The following is a 15,126-nucleotide window of genomic DNA, read 5'->3' as shown; positions in this document are numbered from 1 at the left end:
CAGGAGACGCTCACACTCAGGGAGATTCAAAGTGAAAGGGACAAACAGACATACCACAGCAGCCAAGCTCTCAGCATTGGCAGCACAAATTCAATCAATCATTTATTGAAGTGGTAATCCTGCGAGAACACACCGCTGCAGAACAGTATGTCCACTTCTGTGATGTCTTTTCCTTTTATATCCTGTTGATGAAGGTTGAGCGTCTGTGGGTGGTGGTGCACATTTAATCCACATTTGTGAGTCATAATGATTTGGCTCTGTACATTTCAAAACAAAGTGTTGCATGAAATCTCTTCCTGTGCACTGAGGGATTCTTCGCAGAACAGACGTACCAGATGTTCAACAGTCAACAACGGCAAAAGTAAAAAGCTGATTTATGTGAATATACATAACATTGAATCTCTGTTGCACTACCTTTATAAAACATTCACATGAGGGCTGAGCTGAACGTGTTGTCTGAATCCTCGGTGTCAGAGGTGTTGATTCAGATTATTTTTAGGCCATACTTCGTAAAGGAAATGTCCTGATGCAACCTTTCAGTTAGTCTTGTTCCTGACTTTTGGCATATATTGTTATCATTTTGGAAGCCTTTTCCTGTAATTGTACACAGTTTCGTAGCATTCAGGATCCTCCAGCAGCAGTTCAGGCAGCGATAATCAGGCCTCTCACTCACTCATTCAAATGGTGATAGTCAGATCAAAGCTGTTAGACATTGCTAATTGGTATTCAGTTCAATGTGACTCACTGCTGTTTCTGGCCTCATGTGATCTACTCGAGATAAACAGGACTGAGTCACAGCTATGCCAGCGGCTCTGTGAGGTTGGATTTAGGCACATGCTCACAGTGACATGACATGCTGATGCTCAGCAAGTATGTTTACCATGTTCGCCATCTATTGGTTAGCGTGCTGACAGTTGCTATTAAGTGCTTAACAGAAAGTACAGCTGAGGCTGATGGGAATGGCGGAGGTTTTGAAAGTATTTGGTCATAAACTAGAGTACTAGGCACATTTTGACCTGTTGATAGTGCCATGGGGTCACATGTGTACCAACGGTCATGGAAATCTTTCCAACAACTGTCATATCTTTTGCTGAAAAGTAAAAATTTCAACCTCATGATGGCGCCAGCAGAATGTCAGGGGCTCACCAAAGTTGCTACTCCTTTAGCCACGCTGCTAACCGTGTGCATTTACAGTAGACTACAATCAAACCTGTGCACAACAAAAAAACAGAACTCAGATTACAAAACACATGGAGGAAGTATGACTTCATTCTCTGCTCAGGACGCCTTCACTGCGCTGTATCTTTACATAGCAAAAAGCCACTGCTTCATTAATGTTCTTAATATCATGCACAGAACCTTTGAAAACACTTAGAGACTAATATGTGGTAGACCAGAATATTAATCTAGTGATTCAAAATGACTGCAGAGTCAAACCTTATGTGTAGCCTTTTAACTTCCTGTTCTCTAATTTCTAAAATAGAAATGCCATCAGTCTCAGAGTGGTTTTATTGTGCCCCTTAATAGCTGATGTTTGAAGCTGTAACTGAAATATACTTCCATTTCTACACTTTTATTGATCCAGGAAGAGATGACTGCTGAACACTGATTCTTTTTAAGTAGTACAGCTCTGATCCTCACGTAGTGAATACACACAGCTCAGCTATTTAAAGCTGAAAGGAAAGCCTTGATTTGCTTTGCTTTTCATGCAGTCACTTTATGTGGAGTACACTATGAACTGCGTATGTTATTGTTCACTTCATTTACACCTCATTAAAAATAACAGTTTATATAATGCATGGTTACTCTTGTATTTTGGATGTGTCTTTTGCATTCTTAACTTTCTACACAGACCAATAGCTTACAACCGCTACTGCATTTATACACAAGTATCTGCTGTCCTGTGATATAACAGGTACTGGATCTCCCAAACTAAGAAAAACAGCCCTGTTTCCAGCTTGAGGAACCATTTATACATCAGCTCATGTTCATCCATCCGTTTTCATCTGCTTCTCTGGGCCAGGTCGTGGGGGCAGCAGGCCAAGCAAAGCACCCCAGACATCTCTCTCCCCAGCAACGCTTTCCAGCTCCTCCTGGGGGACCCCAAGGTGTTCCCAGGCCAGATGAGATATGCAATCCTTCCAGCATGTTCTGGGTCTGGCCCGGGGCCTCCTACCAGTGGGACGTGCCCGAAACACCTCAAACAGGAGGCGCCCAGGAGGTATCCCGATCAGATGCCTGAACAACCTCAACTGACCTCTTTCGACGCTAAGGCGCAGTGGCTCTACTCAGAGCTCCCTCTAGATGTCTGAACTCCTCACCTATCTCTAAGGCTGAGCCCAGCCACCCCACAGAGGAAACTCATTTCGGCCGCTTGTATCTGCAATCTCATTCTTTTGGTCACTACCCAGAGCTCATGACCATAGGTGAGGGTTGGGACGCAGATGGACCAGTAAATCGAAAGCTTCGCCTTCTGGCTCAGCTCCCTCTTCACCACAATGGTCCAGCGCAGCACCCGCATCACTGCAGACACCGAACCAAACTGCCGATCCATCTCACGCTCCATTCTACCTTCACTCGTGAACAAGACTCCGAGATACCCCAAGAATTCCTTCGCTTAGGGCAGTAACTCACTCCCAACCCAGAGGGGGCAATCCACCACTTTCCAGCAGAGAACCATGGCCTCAGACTTGGAGGTGCTGACTCTCATCCTGACCTCTTCACACTTGGCTGCAAACAGCCACAGTGCCGACTGAAGGTCATGGTGTGATGAAGCTAACAGAACCACATCATCTGCAAAAAAGCAGATGCAATTCTGAGGTCCACAAACTAGACCCCTTCCTCCCCCCGGCTGCACCTCGAGATCCTGTCCATGAATATAACAAACAGGATCGGTGACAAGGGACAACTCCAGCTCATGTGATAAATTCAAAATCATACATTTTAGAGATCTAGATTTGGGTTCAAGCATCTACGTGATCCAGAGCTTTACTTAAAATCATCTTGCAGCATTCTGGCTGGAAACACATGGTGTTATTGGACCGCTGTGCATGAGGCAAACATCAAACCATATTTACTGTAAGAGTGGCACCATGTAGACTTTATTTTCAGGCCTTATACAGAATCTCTAGTACCATAGATAAAACAAAAAATAAATAGTGTGTAATACTACGGTAGCACATTAACGAGGACACACATTAACATGATACAGGTATAGTTTCCACCATTACTGGACAGGTATATTAAAAGGTCAGGTGTTACGGTCCATACCCCAGTATCCATGCACATGCATGCGCCTGGTCCGCACGTCCTCTGTGTTTGCCTAAAGCAAAATATTAACATCAGCTCACATTGATTTGGCATATAACCATAATAATAATCCAGTCGTTGATCATAGTTAAACTGTGCTAATTCACAATGAGCTGTTTCAGTTAATTCAAACAGTACAACAGATAACTATCGATGACAACTACTGTTTCACTTGTTAAATTACGTCTTAAAGTATTTGCCACAGTTAAGAACAGTTTTGGCCTCGTTTAAGCAGACATAAAATCTCAAGTGAACGTTCGGCGCTGTGAGCCTGAATCCCATGACATTAAATAACGTTCCCCTATCCTGTAAATAAAACAGTCCAGCAGCTAAATTGTAAAAGTGGACACTTCCACGATGATACAGAAACGGACTGGGCACATTCCTTTTCCCTGTAGTTTGTCCAGTCTAAAAACTGACTCCTTATGATGGGCTGTAGTAGAAATGCGAACAGTTCTGTTTGTGTGTGTGAACAGTTATTCGGCTTGGAAGGAACATGAACCCCTGGACTCCGAACAGAGTTGGCAGTCTGTTGACAGAAAAAGTCCTGAACATTCCACTAGCCTGTTGGATTTAATGGTGGCACGAGTAACTTTGTTTCTAGCCATCTAGAGGTTTCCCCAGGTACACCATGGTGACTTCAGTGTTGCCGTACACTGCGGAGACAGCGGGGAACAGGCAAGCTTTGGGCAGTCCACGAAACGCTATTCCAAGAAACTCAAAACCCCTTTCAAATGCTAACGTCTTGTCATCCATGTCTAGAATCACACGTATTCTCTCCCCGATCTGTGGACACACAAACGTACATTCATTAACTCCACACATTATTTTTGGATTGCTCAAAATCTGATGAAGGTACACACACGTGTGGCTCCAGCTCCTACCTGATATTTTGGCGCATTGTTACACTGTGGGAAATTCCCACTGACCTCCCCGTTATGAAGCAGGTTGTTGTCGACCAGGTTCCAGCCCCAACTCTGGTCATCGCTACCCAGCAGGGCCACGTAGCCCTGGCACTGCATGGACGCCCGCTTTGTGGCGAGGCCTATTACCGCCACGGTGCCCAGAGGGCCTTCCCACCAGATCTCCCAGGCATGCCTCCCTTCCGAAAAGCCGATCTTTCCACGTGCCCCGTCCGTGCTCTGGGCGATGGGGTTGCGGTGCAGGGTGAAGCCGTTCTTCTTCACGTAAACGTTGCGGGAGCAGTCGTGGGAGCTCAGAGCGTGTTGAAAGGCCTTGAGCTGCAGAGGGAGATCGGACAGGGACAGTGAACAGACATTTGGGTATGAAAGATGCTGCTGTTAAATTATATATAACAGTGCAAAAACATAAAATAAAATCATATTTTGGTAGTGCTGGGTGCTGCTGTCGAGTTAAAAGGAAAGCCCTCCAACTGTAGTTGTTGGTGAACTCTAAAGATCTGGGAAACATATCCTATATATAGATGTGTAAACAAGGTGAGAAAGGGTCATGAACTTTGGCTTTTCTACCATGCAGGACTGAATGTGTTGCACCAATCAGGTCTCTGGAGCTCAGAGCTTCTATAAGGTCTTTCAGAAGTAGTTTTGTAAGTATATGATTATGGCTTCTTGAGATAAATGATTTAAGATCTTCCTACAGGCAGTTCCATTCATTCCCCCAGTTATGCAATAATAAACACTAATAGTAACCTCTGTAATAAAGTTGACTTCCATGACGTAGTGTGAATTAATGGCAATTAAACAACACCTTTCACCCTGCTAAATCCTTACACCAAACCCCATTTCAAAATCTACCAATTTAATTTGGGCTTCAGCAAACATGCGCATTTACTTTGTACATGACTTGTTTTTTGTTTGCAAATGATATTCTATGCATCTCTGAGCTATTCTGGCATGTAGCACTGCAGCTTATGGATTCACCCTGAAGACAGTGAGCTGTTTACCACACTATCAGTCACGTCACGCGAAGGTGATTGCAGAACAAAGGTAGCACTGTAACAGCCAGATTTTTCAAGGGGGTTCGTCATTAATCACAGTTCTCCCAACCCCGAGACAACATCGGTATGTTGATAGACCTACTTTTCCTCTGTAGGTGGGCAGGTTGCACAGGATGTCAGAACGCAGAGCTTCATCGCTCAAAGTCCGGCTGCAGAGGCTGCGCCACACCTCGCTGTTTTCATCCGCCAGGATATTGTTCCAGTGCCAGCACACCAATGCACAACGCATTAAGTCGGAGAGCTCCAAATATGAAAAAACATGCTCCAGGACCCGAGCTGGCAGCCTCCCGGCCACTCCTACGCCTCCCCCGGCTGCAGCAGCGTAGGGTGAGCCGGCGGAGCTGCAACTGGCTGCCGCTGCTGCACCCTGACAGGAGGAGCCTCCTCCTCCACCGGCCGCTCCAGACATTATGCCCCTACACCTCACCAACGACACCAGTCGAGCGAATAGTTTCACCTTACACCGCAGAATGGTTCCTAATATAAGTTCAATAGCGACATTTTACCTGTAAAGTCAACATATAGGTCGCAGTAAAACCACAACAGTATGGACCCTACTCTTCCCAGTTCAATGGCTGAATGGAAACGATGCGTCAAGGTCCTGGAAGAGCAAAGACACTTATTGTATTGCTGTTGAATTAACTCAGAAACTAATTTGCATAAGCATTGTTTAAATTAGGTGTAAAGCTACATTAGCTGAATTACGTATTTATACGTTGTTAGATAAACGGAAGCCCTTGCTAAATTTAAATATTTTTTTTTGCCTGCAAGGACCGCAGGCCAGACATAATAATGAGCTCACGGATGTTGCAGTGTAGGATATTTAACCTTACATTGTTGTAATGTCAAACTGTAGCAACTCTGTGGTGAAGAAAAACAGCCTAAAAATAAATATATAATACATTATGAAATAATAATGGCAGTGTTTACGAGTAAATAATTTTATCTGACAATTTTTGTTATTTCAGTTTCATTTTTTAATCGTGTTAGAAATCGTTCTTGTGTTTAAAAAATCAGGGAAAATTCTTTGATGTGTTCAGACGAAAAAAAATACTCGTTACCGTATATTTTTCAGGAAAAAGTAGCCATTAAAGAAAAAAATATTTTATTTTATTTTTTTTTTTACACGCGATCACGTGACGCTACCCGGAAGTGACGCGGTTGCTCAAAAGAGTTCAGCAAAGCATCTGGGAGCAAAACACCAGCTAGCTTAAATACATTTTCCACCAGAAGACCAGCGGAGGGGACTAAGACACGGTCAGGACAGTGAACAGTAAGTTGTCGTCGCTTGTTACTGAGCTAAGGAGACGTGTGTGTTGTGTTCAGTGTCGGGACAGGCGTCACTGCAGAGCACAGCTGTCTGGCTGTCTGCCTCCTGTGCTATGCGGCCTGTTGACAAGCTGCCCCCATCTGGCTGCTGTCCGGGGACAGTCCGGTGGTTTCACTCGGTCAGACAGGTGATTAGCAGGTCAGTCTGCATCGGGACCGACCTGCAAATGGAAAACATGCTCAGCTAGCGGCGGGGTGTGCAGCTGGTGATGCTCGGGAGCTATGCTAGCTGACTATAACAAAGCACCCGCTGCGTTCACCTTTCGGAATTCTTCTACTTTAAGGTTGCCATCTTTATTTTTGCAGGCAACATGTCTAACGTCACCTGGAAATGTGCGAATACCTATTTATAGTGAAGGCCTACTGGAAACAAGCTGACATGCAAACCCCTGAGCAAACATGACATATTGTGTAAACTGGATGTTTTAGTGTAAGAAGAAAATCATTTAATAAATCTTTTAATAAAGCTGAATTATTGCTGCTTACAGTTTTGGTGCATTTCTAATTCAAAAAACGAGATAATGACGATTTATTAAAGACAGTCAGGAGATATTTTACTGTGTGGTTTCCATAAAAACACACAATAATATATATTTATGTTTGTAGTAACGTTACTTCCTCTTTAACAGCATGAGATGCAAACACTCTGCTCTCTAGAAATAGTGGTGCCCTTGTTTTAGCTTCACTTCAATACCAAATGACGTAGGCTGTTAGAGTAGTGCCTTTGCTTCAATGTTTAAATTGTCCTTGAATCAGCACTTGTGTAGTGATGTAATGGTTTTGGGACCGCCGCTAGAGGGCAGCACAGAGACATGGCTGTGCCCGAAAAGAAAACACTGCTAATGAGCATCATGAGGAGCAGAAACCAAGGCTGCCTCTGCTGCAACACAAAATGTTTAGGACACTTTTTTAATGATCCACTTTAAAGAACATTTAGAAATACATTTTTTTTTTTTAGAATTGCACTCCTATAAGGCCGAATGTGAAGTGTCTGTATGTGTTTTGTGCATGTGTGTGCTAAAGCTTGTGCACAGAGCATGTGTGCATATGGGTGTATTGATGTATCTGCCCATTTGTGTGGATGCATGCACATATTTATACACATTTATTTGTTTTTATCACCTTGTTTTACCTCTTTACTATTTGCAGATATCTCATTTATCATCTTGTGAAGCACTTTGTAACATCTGTTTTGAAAAGTGCGGTATCCTTCTGCGACCTGAGCTTTTGTTTGGTGTGCATTTTTAATTTCCCCTAGCTGTTTGAGATCAGTAGGACCTGATAAGTATAAAAAACTAAAGATTGTCAATCATAATAAAGTCATAACAGTGTCTTATCTTGTTACTGTTGCTAGAATTGGTCAAATTTGTTGCCATGTCAAACTACAAACATTATTCATCATGAATAAACAAGTTTCAACCATTAAATGTGATCAGGTTTTGTCCACTTTTGTGTCAGGATCAGCTGCAGACTGACTTGATAAAGATGGCTACCATCTTGTTTTTACATGGATTAGTGTAGTGTGCTCTTACTACCACTAGATGGCACAAAAAGTGTCCATGAACGAGGACAACAGATCTAAGTTAAGTAGAATGAAGTATAAGGTCAAGTAAACCCAAAATGTGACGTTGTCATATGAGGACACATGGCCTTAGGAGGACATAGGCTACAGAAGCCCTGCAGGGACACTCATATCAGCTGTACATGACTATTCTTACTGTGTCAGGTCAGAAATGGCCGCCTGAGGGTTTACTTTAAGGTTATAGGAAGTCATACAGTGCTTTAAAATATGTTTTTACATATATAAGATATTTTCCTACAGGTCTAAGTGAAGCAGAATGAAGTATAAGGTCAAGTAAACCCAAAATGTGATGTCCTCATATGAGGGTCTCAGGAGGATATAAATACATGTATTATTATTATTTTTACAAGAAATGTCTACACTGAGTATATTACAGCTTTTCTATATGTCGCACAGAGCAGGATTACAGATAAATTACAATGAAAGGTGAGTGGAAACACACACAGAAAAACAGTGAGTGCTCATACTCACTTGAGACATGGAGAGAAATTTAAAACTAAAACTGAAAGTGGTGCAGAGGTCTCGGCTCATGTTAAGTTATGCATATTAACCGCTTCCACAACATGTTGTAATGCAAGTTATGAGTGTGTGTGGACAGCACTAGAGAGATGAAGAAATCTGTTGTGAGGTGGTTCTGTTGTCATTCTGGTTACTGAAATGTCAGTGATGCATTATTTGTCACTGTCCTTATATGTACCAGTCATTTTAAGTGTTGTTTTGTATTTTTGTCTTTATGTGTCTTTATAAAGTAAAATTAAATCAAAATTTTTAGCCATTAGCAGCATCAGGGGAACATCTAGGCCTACATCTCAGCATGCTTTGTTTGTGGACAGGTGTCTGTTGACTCATGAATCTGTCCCAGACGATCTTGCTTAAATTTCATTTGTTGTTTTGTCATTTAAATGCTCTTAAATTCACACAGTCTGTGCTTTCTCATTGCAGAATAAGTGAATAGACGTCCATTATGAATCCCGTGTACAGCCCTGCACCAACAGGGGTCCCCTTTACCAACACTAAGGGTATAGGCTACCCAGGTAATTTCATGTGATGATGTGTAGTGGGTTAAGCCAGTGGTTCTCAAGTGGTGGGATTTTGTGATAACCCCACATTATTATTGCAGTATTCAACTGAAATGTGTTTTTAATTGACTGTATCAGTATGTTGTGTGCACCCATTTCCTAATAAAGGGGCAAGCCGTAGGTAAAAACTAATTTAATTCAATTTAATTAAAAAAAAATCTTCACGGGGAACCCATTTGTTTCCATTTGCATGTGAGAATTTTAAGTGTGCGACACATCAAAAGCCTGATTGACAGCCAGTGTGAAGGAGGAGAACATTTAAAAGGAGAAAGCCATGAGTGGGACAATGAATCGATTTATTGTACAGAGCAAATTACGACAAAGCACCAGAGAAGACGACCTACCGCTGAAAGAAAAGAAAGAAAACCTGTCTTATTTTAGTTTCTTATTATGCTGTGATAAGGATAACACACGTTATAAAAGCTGTTGTGCACCGATATAAACACAGGTGTGCCTTGGCCACAAAAAGTTTGAAAACCACTGGTTTAGGCAAATATCCAAACTGCAAAAATGACCCTGAAATCAAGATAATTGAAAATTAATTGAAATTTTTTTGTCCCCTTTTCTGTCATGGCAGCTGGATTCCCTGTTGGCTACGCAGCAGCTGCTCCAGCATACACTCCTAACATCTATGCAGGAGCGAACGCAGCCTTCTCCAGTGGTAAGGATGTTTCACTGTGTTTGACTGTGCATGACATTAGGTAGCAGAGAGTTTAGTGCCGTAGCAAGGGTTTCAACACCTCTACAGGTTGTATGTAGGTCAGTGTTTCAGTCTGCACATCTTTCCTAACATGCAGTTAGTAACCGCTGATATGCAACACTGCTTATTTCTTCATCCACACCCACTGACTGAAAGTGACTGGACGTTGAATAATCAGCACAACTAACATCAGGGTTCTTCCTCCCACCAGGCTATGCTCCAGGGACTCCTTTCAAAATGTCCTGCTCTCCCAACACTGGGACTGTCCCGCCGTACTCCTCCTCACCCAGCCCCTACCCTGCTGCTGTGTACCCGGTCAGGAGCACCTACCCCCAACAGAACCCCTATGCACAGGTAGTTATTTAAGTTGGCCAGAGGATGGCGCTCTAATCAAAGGTCCAGATTTCAGACTCGTGATATCTGTGTCGATCAAGTGTCACTGCATTTTAATAAAGTCCTGTTTAATGTGTTCCTGTGTGATCCAGGCACTAATACCTTCACAACAACAAGGCACTTACTACACACAGCCGCTGTATGCTGCACCGCCTCATGTTATCCATCACACTACAGTGGTCCAGCCCAATGGGATGCCTGCAGCCATGTATGCCCCGCCTATGCCTCCTCCCCGCCACAACAGTGTCGCCATGGGGATGGTAGCCGGCACCACTATGGCCATGTCAGCTGGTGAGCATCGTATTGTATTATTCATCAGCATCTATATTTTGTAGAGATGCTTAATCTGAGGTTGTGTCTCCATGTGTTGAAGGTTTAAATCCCCAGTTTGTGTTTACAGTCTCAGTAAATCTGGGCCCCATTCTTCCTGTCATACATTAGGTCTCATTCAGGAAGTGACACACAAACCTGTTGTTAATTTATTTTTGCTCGTCTCTTAGGTTAGAGAAAATCTCACCAGTGGTCGAGGCCATGATTACCAAGAAAATACTAACGTCTTGGTTTCAGTCCGCACGTTGTTTCTTCAGTGCAGGAAAACATACATTTTAAATTTGAGGAACTTAAAAAAGCAGAAGTAACATATAATCACATGTAGATTATTCTGTTTCAGTTCAGTTTAGGACCAGATGTCACAACTCCTTGATGCACCTACTTGAGACTATGAGTGGGAGTGATAGTGCCATCTGGGGGTTTCTGAGTGGGGCTAAAGAGTTAAGGTTAGATAGATGGAAAAATAAGAAAGAGGCACAGATAGACGGACTGAACTCTCCCCCGCCCGACCAGGCCGTACACTCTACCTCCCCCTGCCCCCTCATTTTGATGAGGGAAGAGAGAATAAACTAACAGGAGACATTTTAAAGTAGTTTTAATGATTGCCTTATTAAATTTGGTCCACTGATCCCAATTAAGACAATAGAAATCAACCACATGAACCCGACCTGTGAACTGTTTTATTCACTATAGTGACACAACTGTCAGGACAGAGTCACAAGGACTGAGCGCCACATCATGTGTGTGTTTGCGTGTATGTGTTTGAGGAAGAGATTGACAGAGAGAGGAGAGGGGAAGGTGGACTATTGCATGCAATGTTTCTGTGCGTTATTAATAACTTACTCAGGACGCTGCTCTGTCACTTCATAAACTGTCGGCCGGAACCCATGATATTTATACACCAGGGAATTAGAAACAACCAAAAGTCAGTCCACAGGACGTTAGCAGATATTCATCAGTGACTGCACGATAGCAGTGTCAGACTTGATCGCTATGAAAGGTACCACTCCGCCAATCTGGCATCCTGCAGTTCATCTGTTAGAGAAGTCAGAATTGGGACTTTTTTAAGCACACAATGAATGCCGTTAGCACCCCCGCACACCTGCGCCCTCATGTTTGTGTGGAAGGATGGACGGGCGGCTTTTAAATGAAGATAGTGGGCTTAGTGGTTAATGACTGACTGCCATCGTCCATTTACCCAGCCCTAATCACACTAATTGTAAGGCATGTGTCGGAGTATTTACACATGACACAACACCTGCACTTATATCATGTTTAGCAGGCATTAAGTTAATAACAATCGGCCACATGCCTCCAATTTCTGATCAGGTTGGATTCCTTATTTAGCACACCTGCGTGAGAGGAGAGTCTTATGGTTCAGAACATTTGGTGCATCAGGAGTAGACTGTTGTATCATACGTGTGCACTTGTTCACTCTGTGGTCACTTTGCTTCTCAGGAACTTTGTTGACGACTCCATCACCAGCGTCTGTTGCCCCCCACCAAGTCACGATGCCCACATATCGACCTCCTGGCACACCCAGCTACAGCTATGTCCCCCCACAGTGGTGAAGAGAGGGAAGCGTGAGTATGAGGCTTTGATATTTGCAGAGTCAGATTGTGTCTCAAATTGCATACTTCGTTAGTACACTGTGCACTACGTACTTCTTGTGTGGGGCACTAATATCAGCAGGGTTGTGTAGTTGAGAAGTGCACACTGCTGTTTTGCACATACAGTAAGTGACGACTGCTTTTTTTTAACCGCCTCTTCTTCTTCGCCGTCTTCTTTTTAAACAGTAAACTGACAGTGGAGCATTATCGCTAACATTTGGCCGCTATCTCCGCCCACACATAAACTAAACTTGCGCCACAGCGTAGCTAGCAAGCGAACGCTAATGTTATACGCATTATGGATTGCGGTACCAAATCATTACAGACCCAACAAACATCACTGACAGCTTCTATTCAACAACAGTATTGGCTCTTAGTGCAAAAAGTGTAACATGTATAGCGCCCTCTGTTGTAGCACACTGCCTTGCATGCTTAGCGCACTTAAAAATATGAAGTGTTCAGTACAGAGGTTTGCGATTTGAGACACACGGTCAGTCTGAAGATGGTTAAGGACTTTTACCACTTAACATGTCACCTCTCTCGCTTTATATTCTTCCATCTGAAACCTTCCCTTAAACCAGATTTAGAGTTCACACTCCTCCGTGTCGTTCTCCCTGCAGGTCAGAGGATGGTAGATATGCATTCACACTCTACTCCAGTGTTTATTGCTCTTGGTGAAGACCTGCCCCGCCAGCGTCTGCAACCAGTTACTCTTCTTCCAGCATAATGTGAATCTAAAACCCAACTACATAGAAAGAGGCCCATTTTCGGAATAGGAGGGGGTGAAGAATAGGCCCATCCCCCATGACCCCTCTCAATGGAATAAGGCTGCATTCCATGTCACACACCCGCCAGCGCCAGCACCTCTACAACCTGCTGCATATCTCACATCAAACAGCAATGCCTCCATGCAAACTTTTCTTTGTGGACTGTCATGCAGGTTTTTATAGCTTCAAATTAAGTGGTGAAAAGGGAGTTAGGGACTGTTTTTTCGTTGTTCATTTTAATCCGGGGGATACATATGATGTTGAATGCATGTGTATATATAGATATATGAAGTAATGCTAGCGCAATCTACCTGCTGTGACAGATGCAAACTCAACTAAAGGCACACATCCAAAGGAACTTAAAAAAAAAAAAACAAAGTAATAATCTGCAATGCTGAATCACCAGTGACCATGTCTTACATGTGAAAGAAGAAAAGACAAGAAATGTTATCCATGCAAAAACATGCCTGCACACACACACGTGCAGACCAAACTGTACTCTCTTCACTGCTTTGTGTTTTTGGTAATCGGAGCTAGGTTTGAATTCTTTCTCTCAGTGATGCAGTGTTTGCATTTCGTCTTACCATTTTTGTATTTTAGGAGAGATGGGACTTATGAGTTTGTGCCTCTGACTGACGGCCATTCCAACACTTAATCATTCTCAGTGTTTTTATTTTTCCTGCTCTGTCAGACCTTTTAGGAAAAGAGTATCAGCTTTCCCAAAAGTGTCACGCAGCCTTTTGTTTCCTGCTTTTTTAGGCGATATCAATGTTAAAACTATTCAGTAATTCCAGATTCATTCTTGGAGGAAGTTGTTGGAAATCATTTACACCCATTTAAGAGTTAGGAGCGTGCATGAGCAGGACCAGTGTCGTGTGTGTGTGTGTGAGTGTGTGTGAGTGTGTGTGTGGAAGAGGATTGAAATAGAAACCATTAAGAATGGTGCCATATAGTGCGACACGCCTCGAGTATTCGACCTACATCTCACAATAATGAACTTGTCCTTAGGTAGGTCTAAAGCACTACGTCATGAACTCACTGCTAACTGTGGACATGTTAGGAAAACATGATATTGTTAAACTCCATTTGTGTATAGCACTACTGAAGAAAGGCACTAATTCAAAAGCAGTAAAGATATCTGACCTTCTACATCGCTCGCTGTTTTACTTCGAGGTTCCAGGCTAACACACCAGTATCACTGTTTCTGACATGCTTTTCTATGTTGCCTCAGTCACCTCAGTTAAATAATCTGTTTTGTAAATGTTATTTTTGTGATTTTGGTTCTTGTTTTGTATTCTAAAGAAAGACCAAAAATAAAACAAATATAAGAAGAGTCTGTGTTTCCATTTTATTGTTGTCATTTTGTACTTCCTGTCCCTGAACACTGGCTGATGGTTGTCAAGTGTTAAGAGCCTGATGACCACAAAAGATTGGGCATTGAAGAAAACTGATTTTCACACAAGTAATTACACCTCTTTCTTCAAACCAAGGAAGATGTAATAAAGATTTTTACTTTCTTGGATCATAGAAATAACATCATTTCTGATCATGGCCGTAGTTCCCCTTCAAAATATATTGTCCCACAGGACACCTTAGGAATTAAACAGGCACGGGTAGACGAACTGAATAAAGAACTAACAGATGAAGTCTGGGATGAATGTTAAAACCTTTACACAGACTCTATTCCTGATGTTCTCTGAGGCTTTTGGGAAATCTTGGAAACCTGATCCATTCCTATTTATCCTTGGAGCAACTAGTTCCTTATCCTCTGCTAGCAGAAGTCAAAAAATGGCTGTGTTATTTGCAGTGGTGATTGCAAAGAAGTTAATTTTACAAGTGTGGAAGATGGACGCTGTTCCTACAAATGATTTATGGTTACATGAGGATGGAGGTGTTGTGTTTGATAAGATTTGGAATCCTATGCTTAAATTATTTCAGGGCAAAGATTAATGTCATAATATTTTTTAGATGAAGCACCTTGCTGTGTATATTTTATGTTATTTTATGTTATTTTCACTGCTACTTTGTACTGATCACCCTGTGGCCAGT

The 15,126-nt window shown here is 42.6% G+C and overlaps 2 protein-coding genes across 2 annotated transcripts; one reads left to right on the top strand and one right to left on the bottom strand.

The window, feature by feature from the left end:
• Positions 1 to 3,087: 3,087 nt before the first annotated feature.
• On the bottom strand, positions 3,088 to 5,874 carry fbxo45 (F-box protein 45). The gene is made up of 3 exons (XM_049565292.1): positions 5,370 to 5,874; positions 4,194 to 4,550; positions 3,088 to 4,095 (listed from the first exon to the last, which is right to left on the bottom strand). The coding sequence occupies exons 1-3, from the start codon at positions 5,694 to 5,696 to the stop codon at positions 3,910 to 3,912; spliced, it is 870 nt and encodes a 289-aa protein (XP_049421249.1). The 5' UTR covers positions 5,697 to 5,874; the 3' UTR covers positions 3,088 to 3,909.
• Positions 5,875 to 6,439: 565 nt separating this feature from the next.
• On the top strand, positions 6,440 to 14,410 carry fam168b (family with sequence similarity 168 member B). Its single transcript, XM_049565294.1, has 7 exons — positions 6,440 to 6,560; positions 9,141 to 9,232; positions 9,855 to 9,938; positions 10,189 to 10,331; positions 10,463 to 10,661; positions 12,159 to 12,283; positions 12,931 to 14,410. The coding sequence occupies exons 2-6, from the start codon at positions 9,163 to 9,165 to the stop codon at positions 12,269 to 12,271; spliced, it is 609 nt and encodes a 202-aa protein (XP_049421251.1). The 5' UTR covers positions 6,440 to 6,560; positions 9,141 to 9,162; the 3' UTR covers positions 12,272 to 12,283; positions 12,931 to 14,410.
• Positions 14,411 to 15,126: the final 716 nt, after the last annotated feature.

The sequence above is a fragment of the Epinephelus fuscoguttatus genome, linkage group LG21 (genome assembly GCF_011397635.1).
Source record: "Epinephelus fuscoguttatus linkage group LG21, E.fuscoguttatus.final_Chr_v1".
Classification (NCBI taxonomy): Eukaryota; Metazoa; Chordata; class Actinopteri; order Perciformes; family Serranidae; genus Epinephelus; species Epinephelus fuscoguttatus.
The sequence above is the reverse complement of the archived record's forward strand: the minus strand, read 5'-3'. Positions and strand labels throughout refer to the sequence as shown.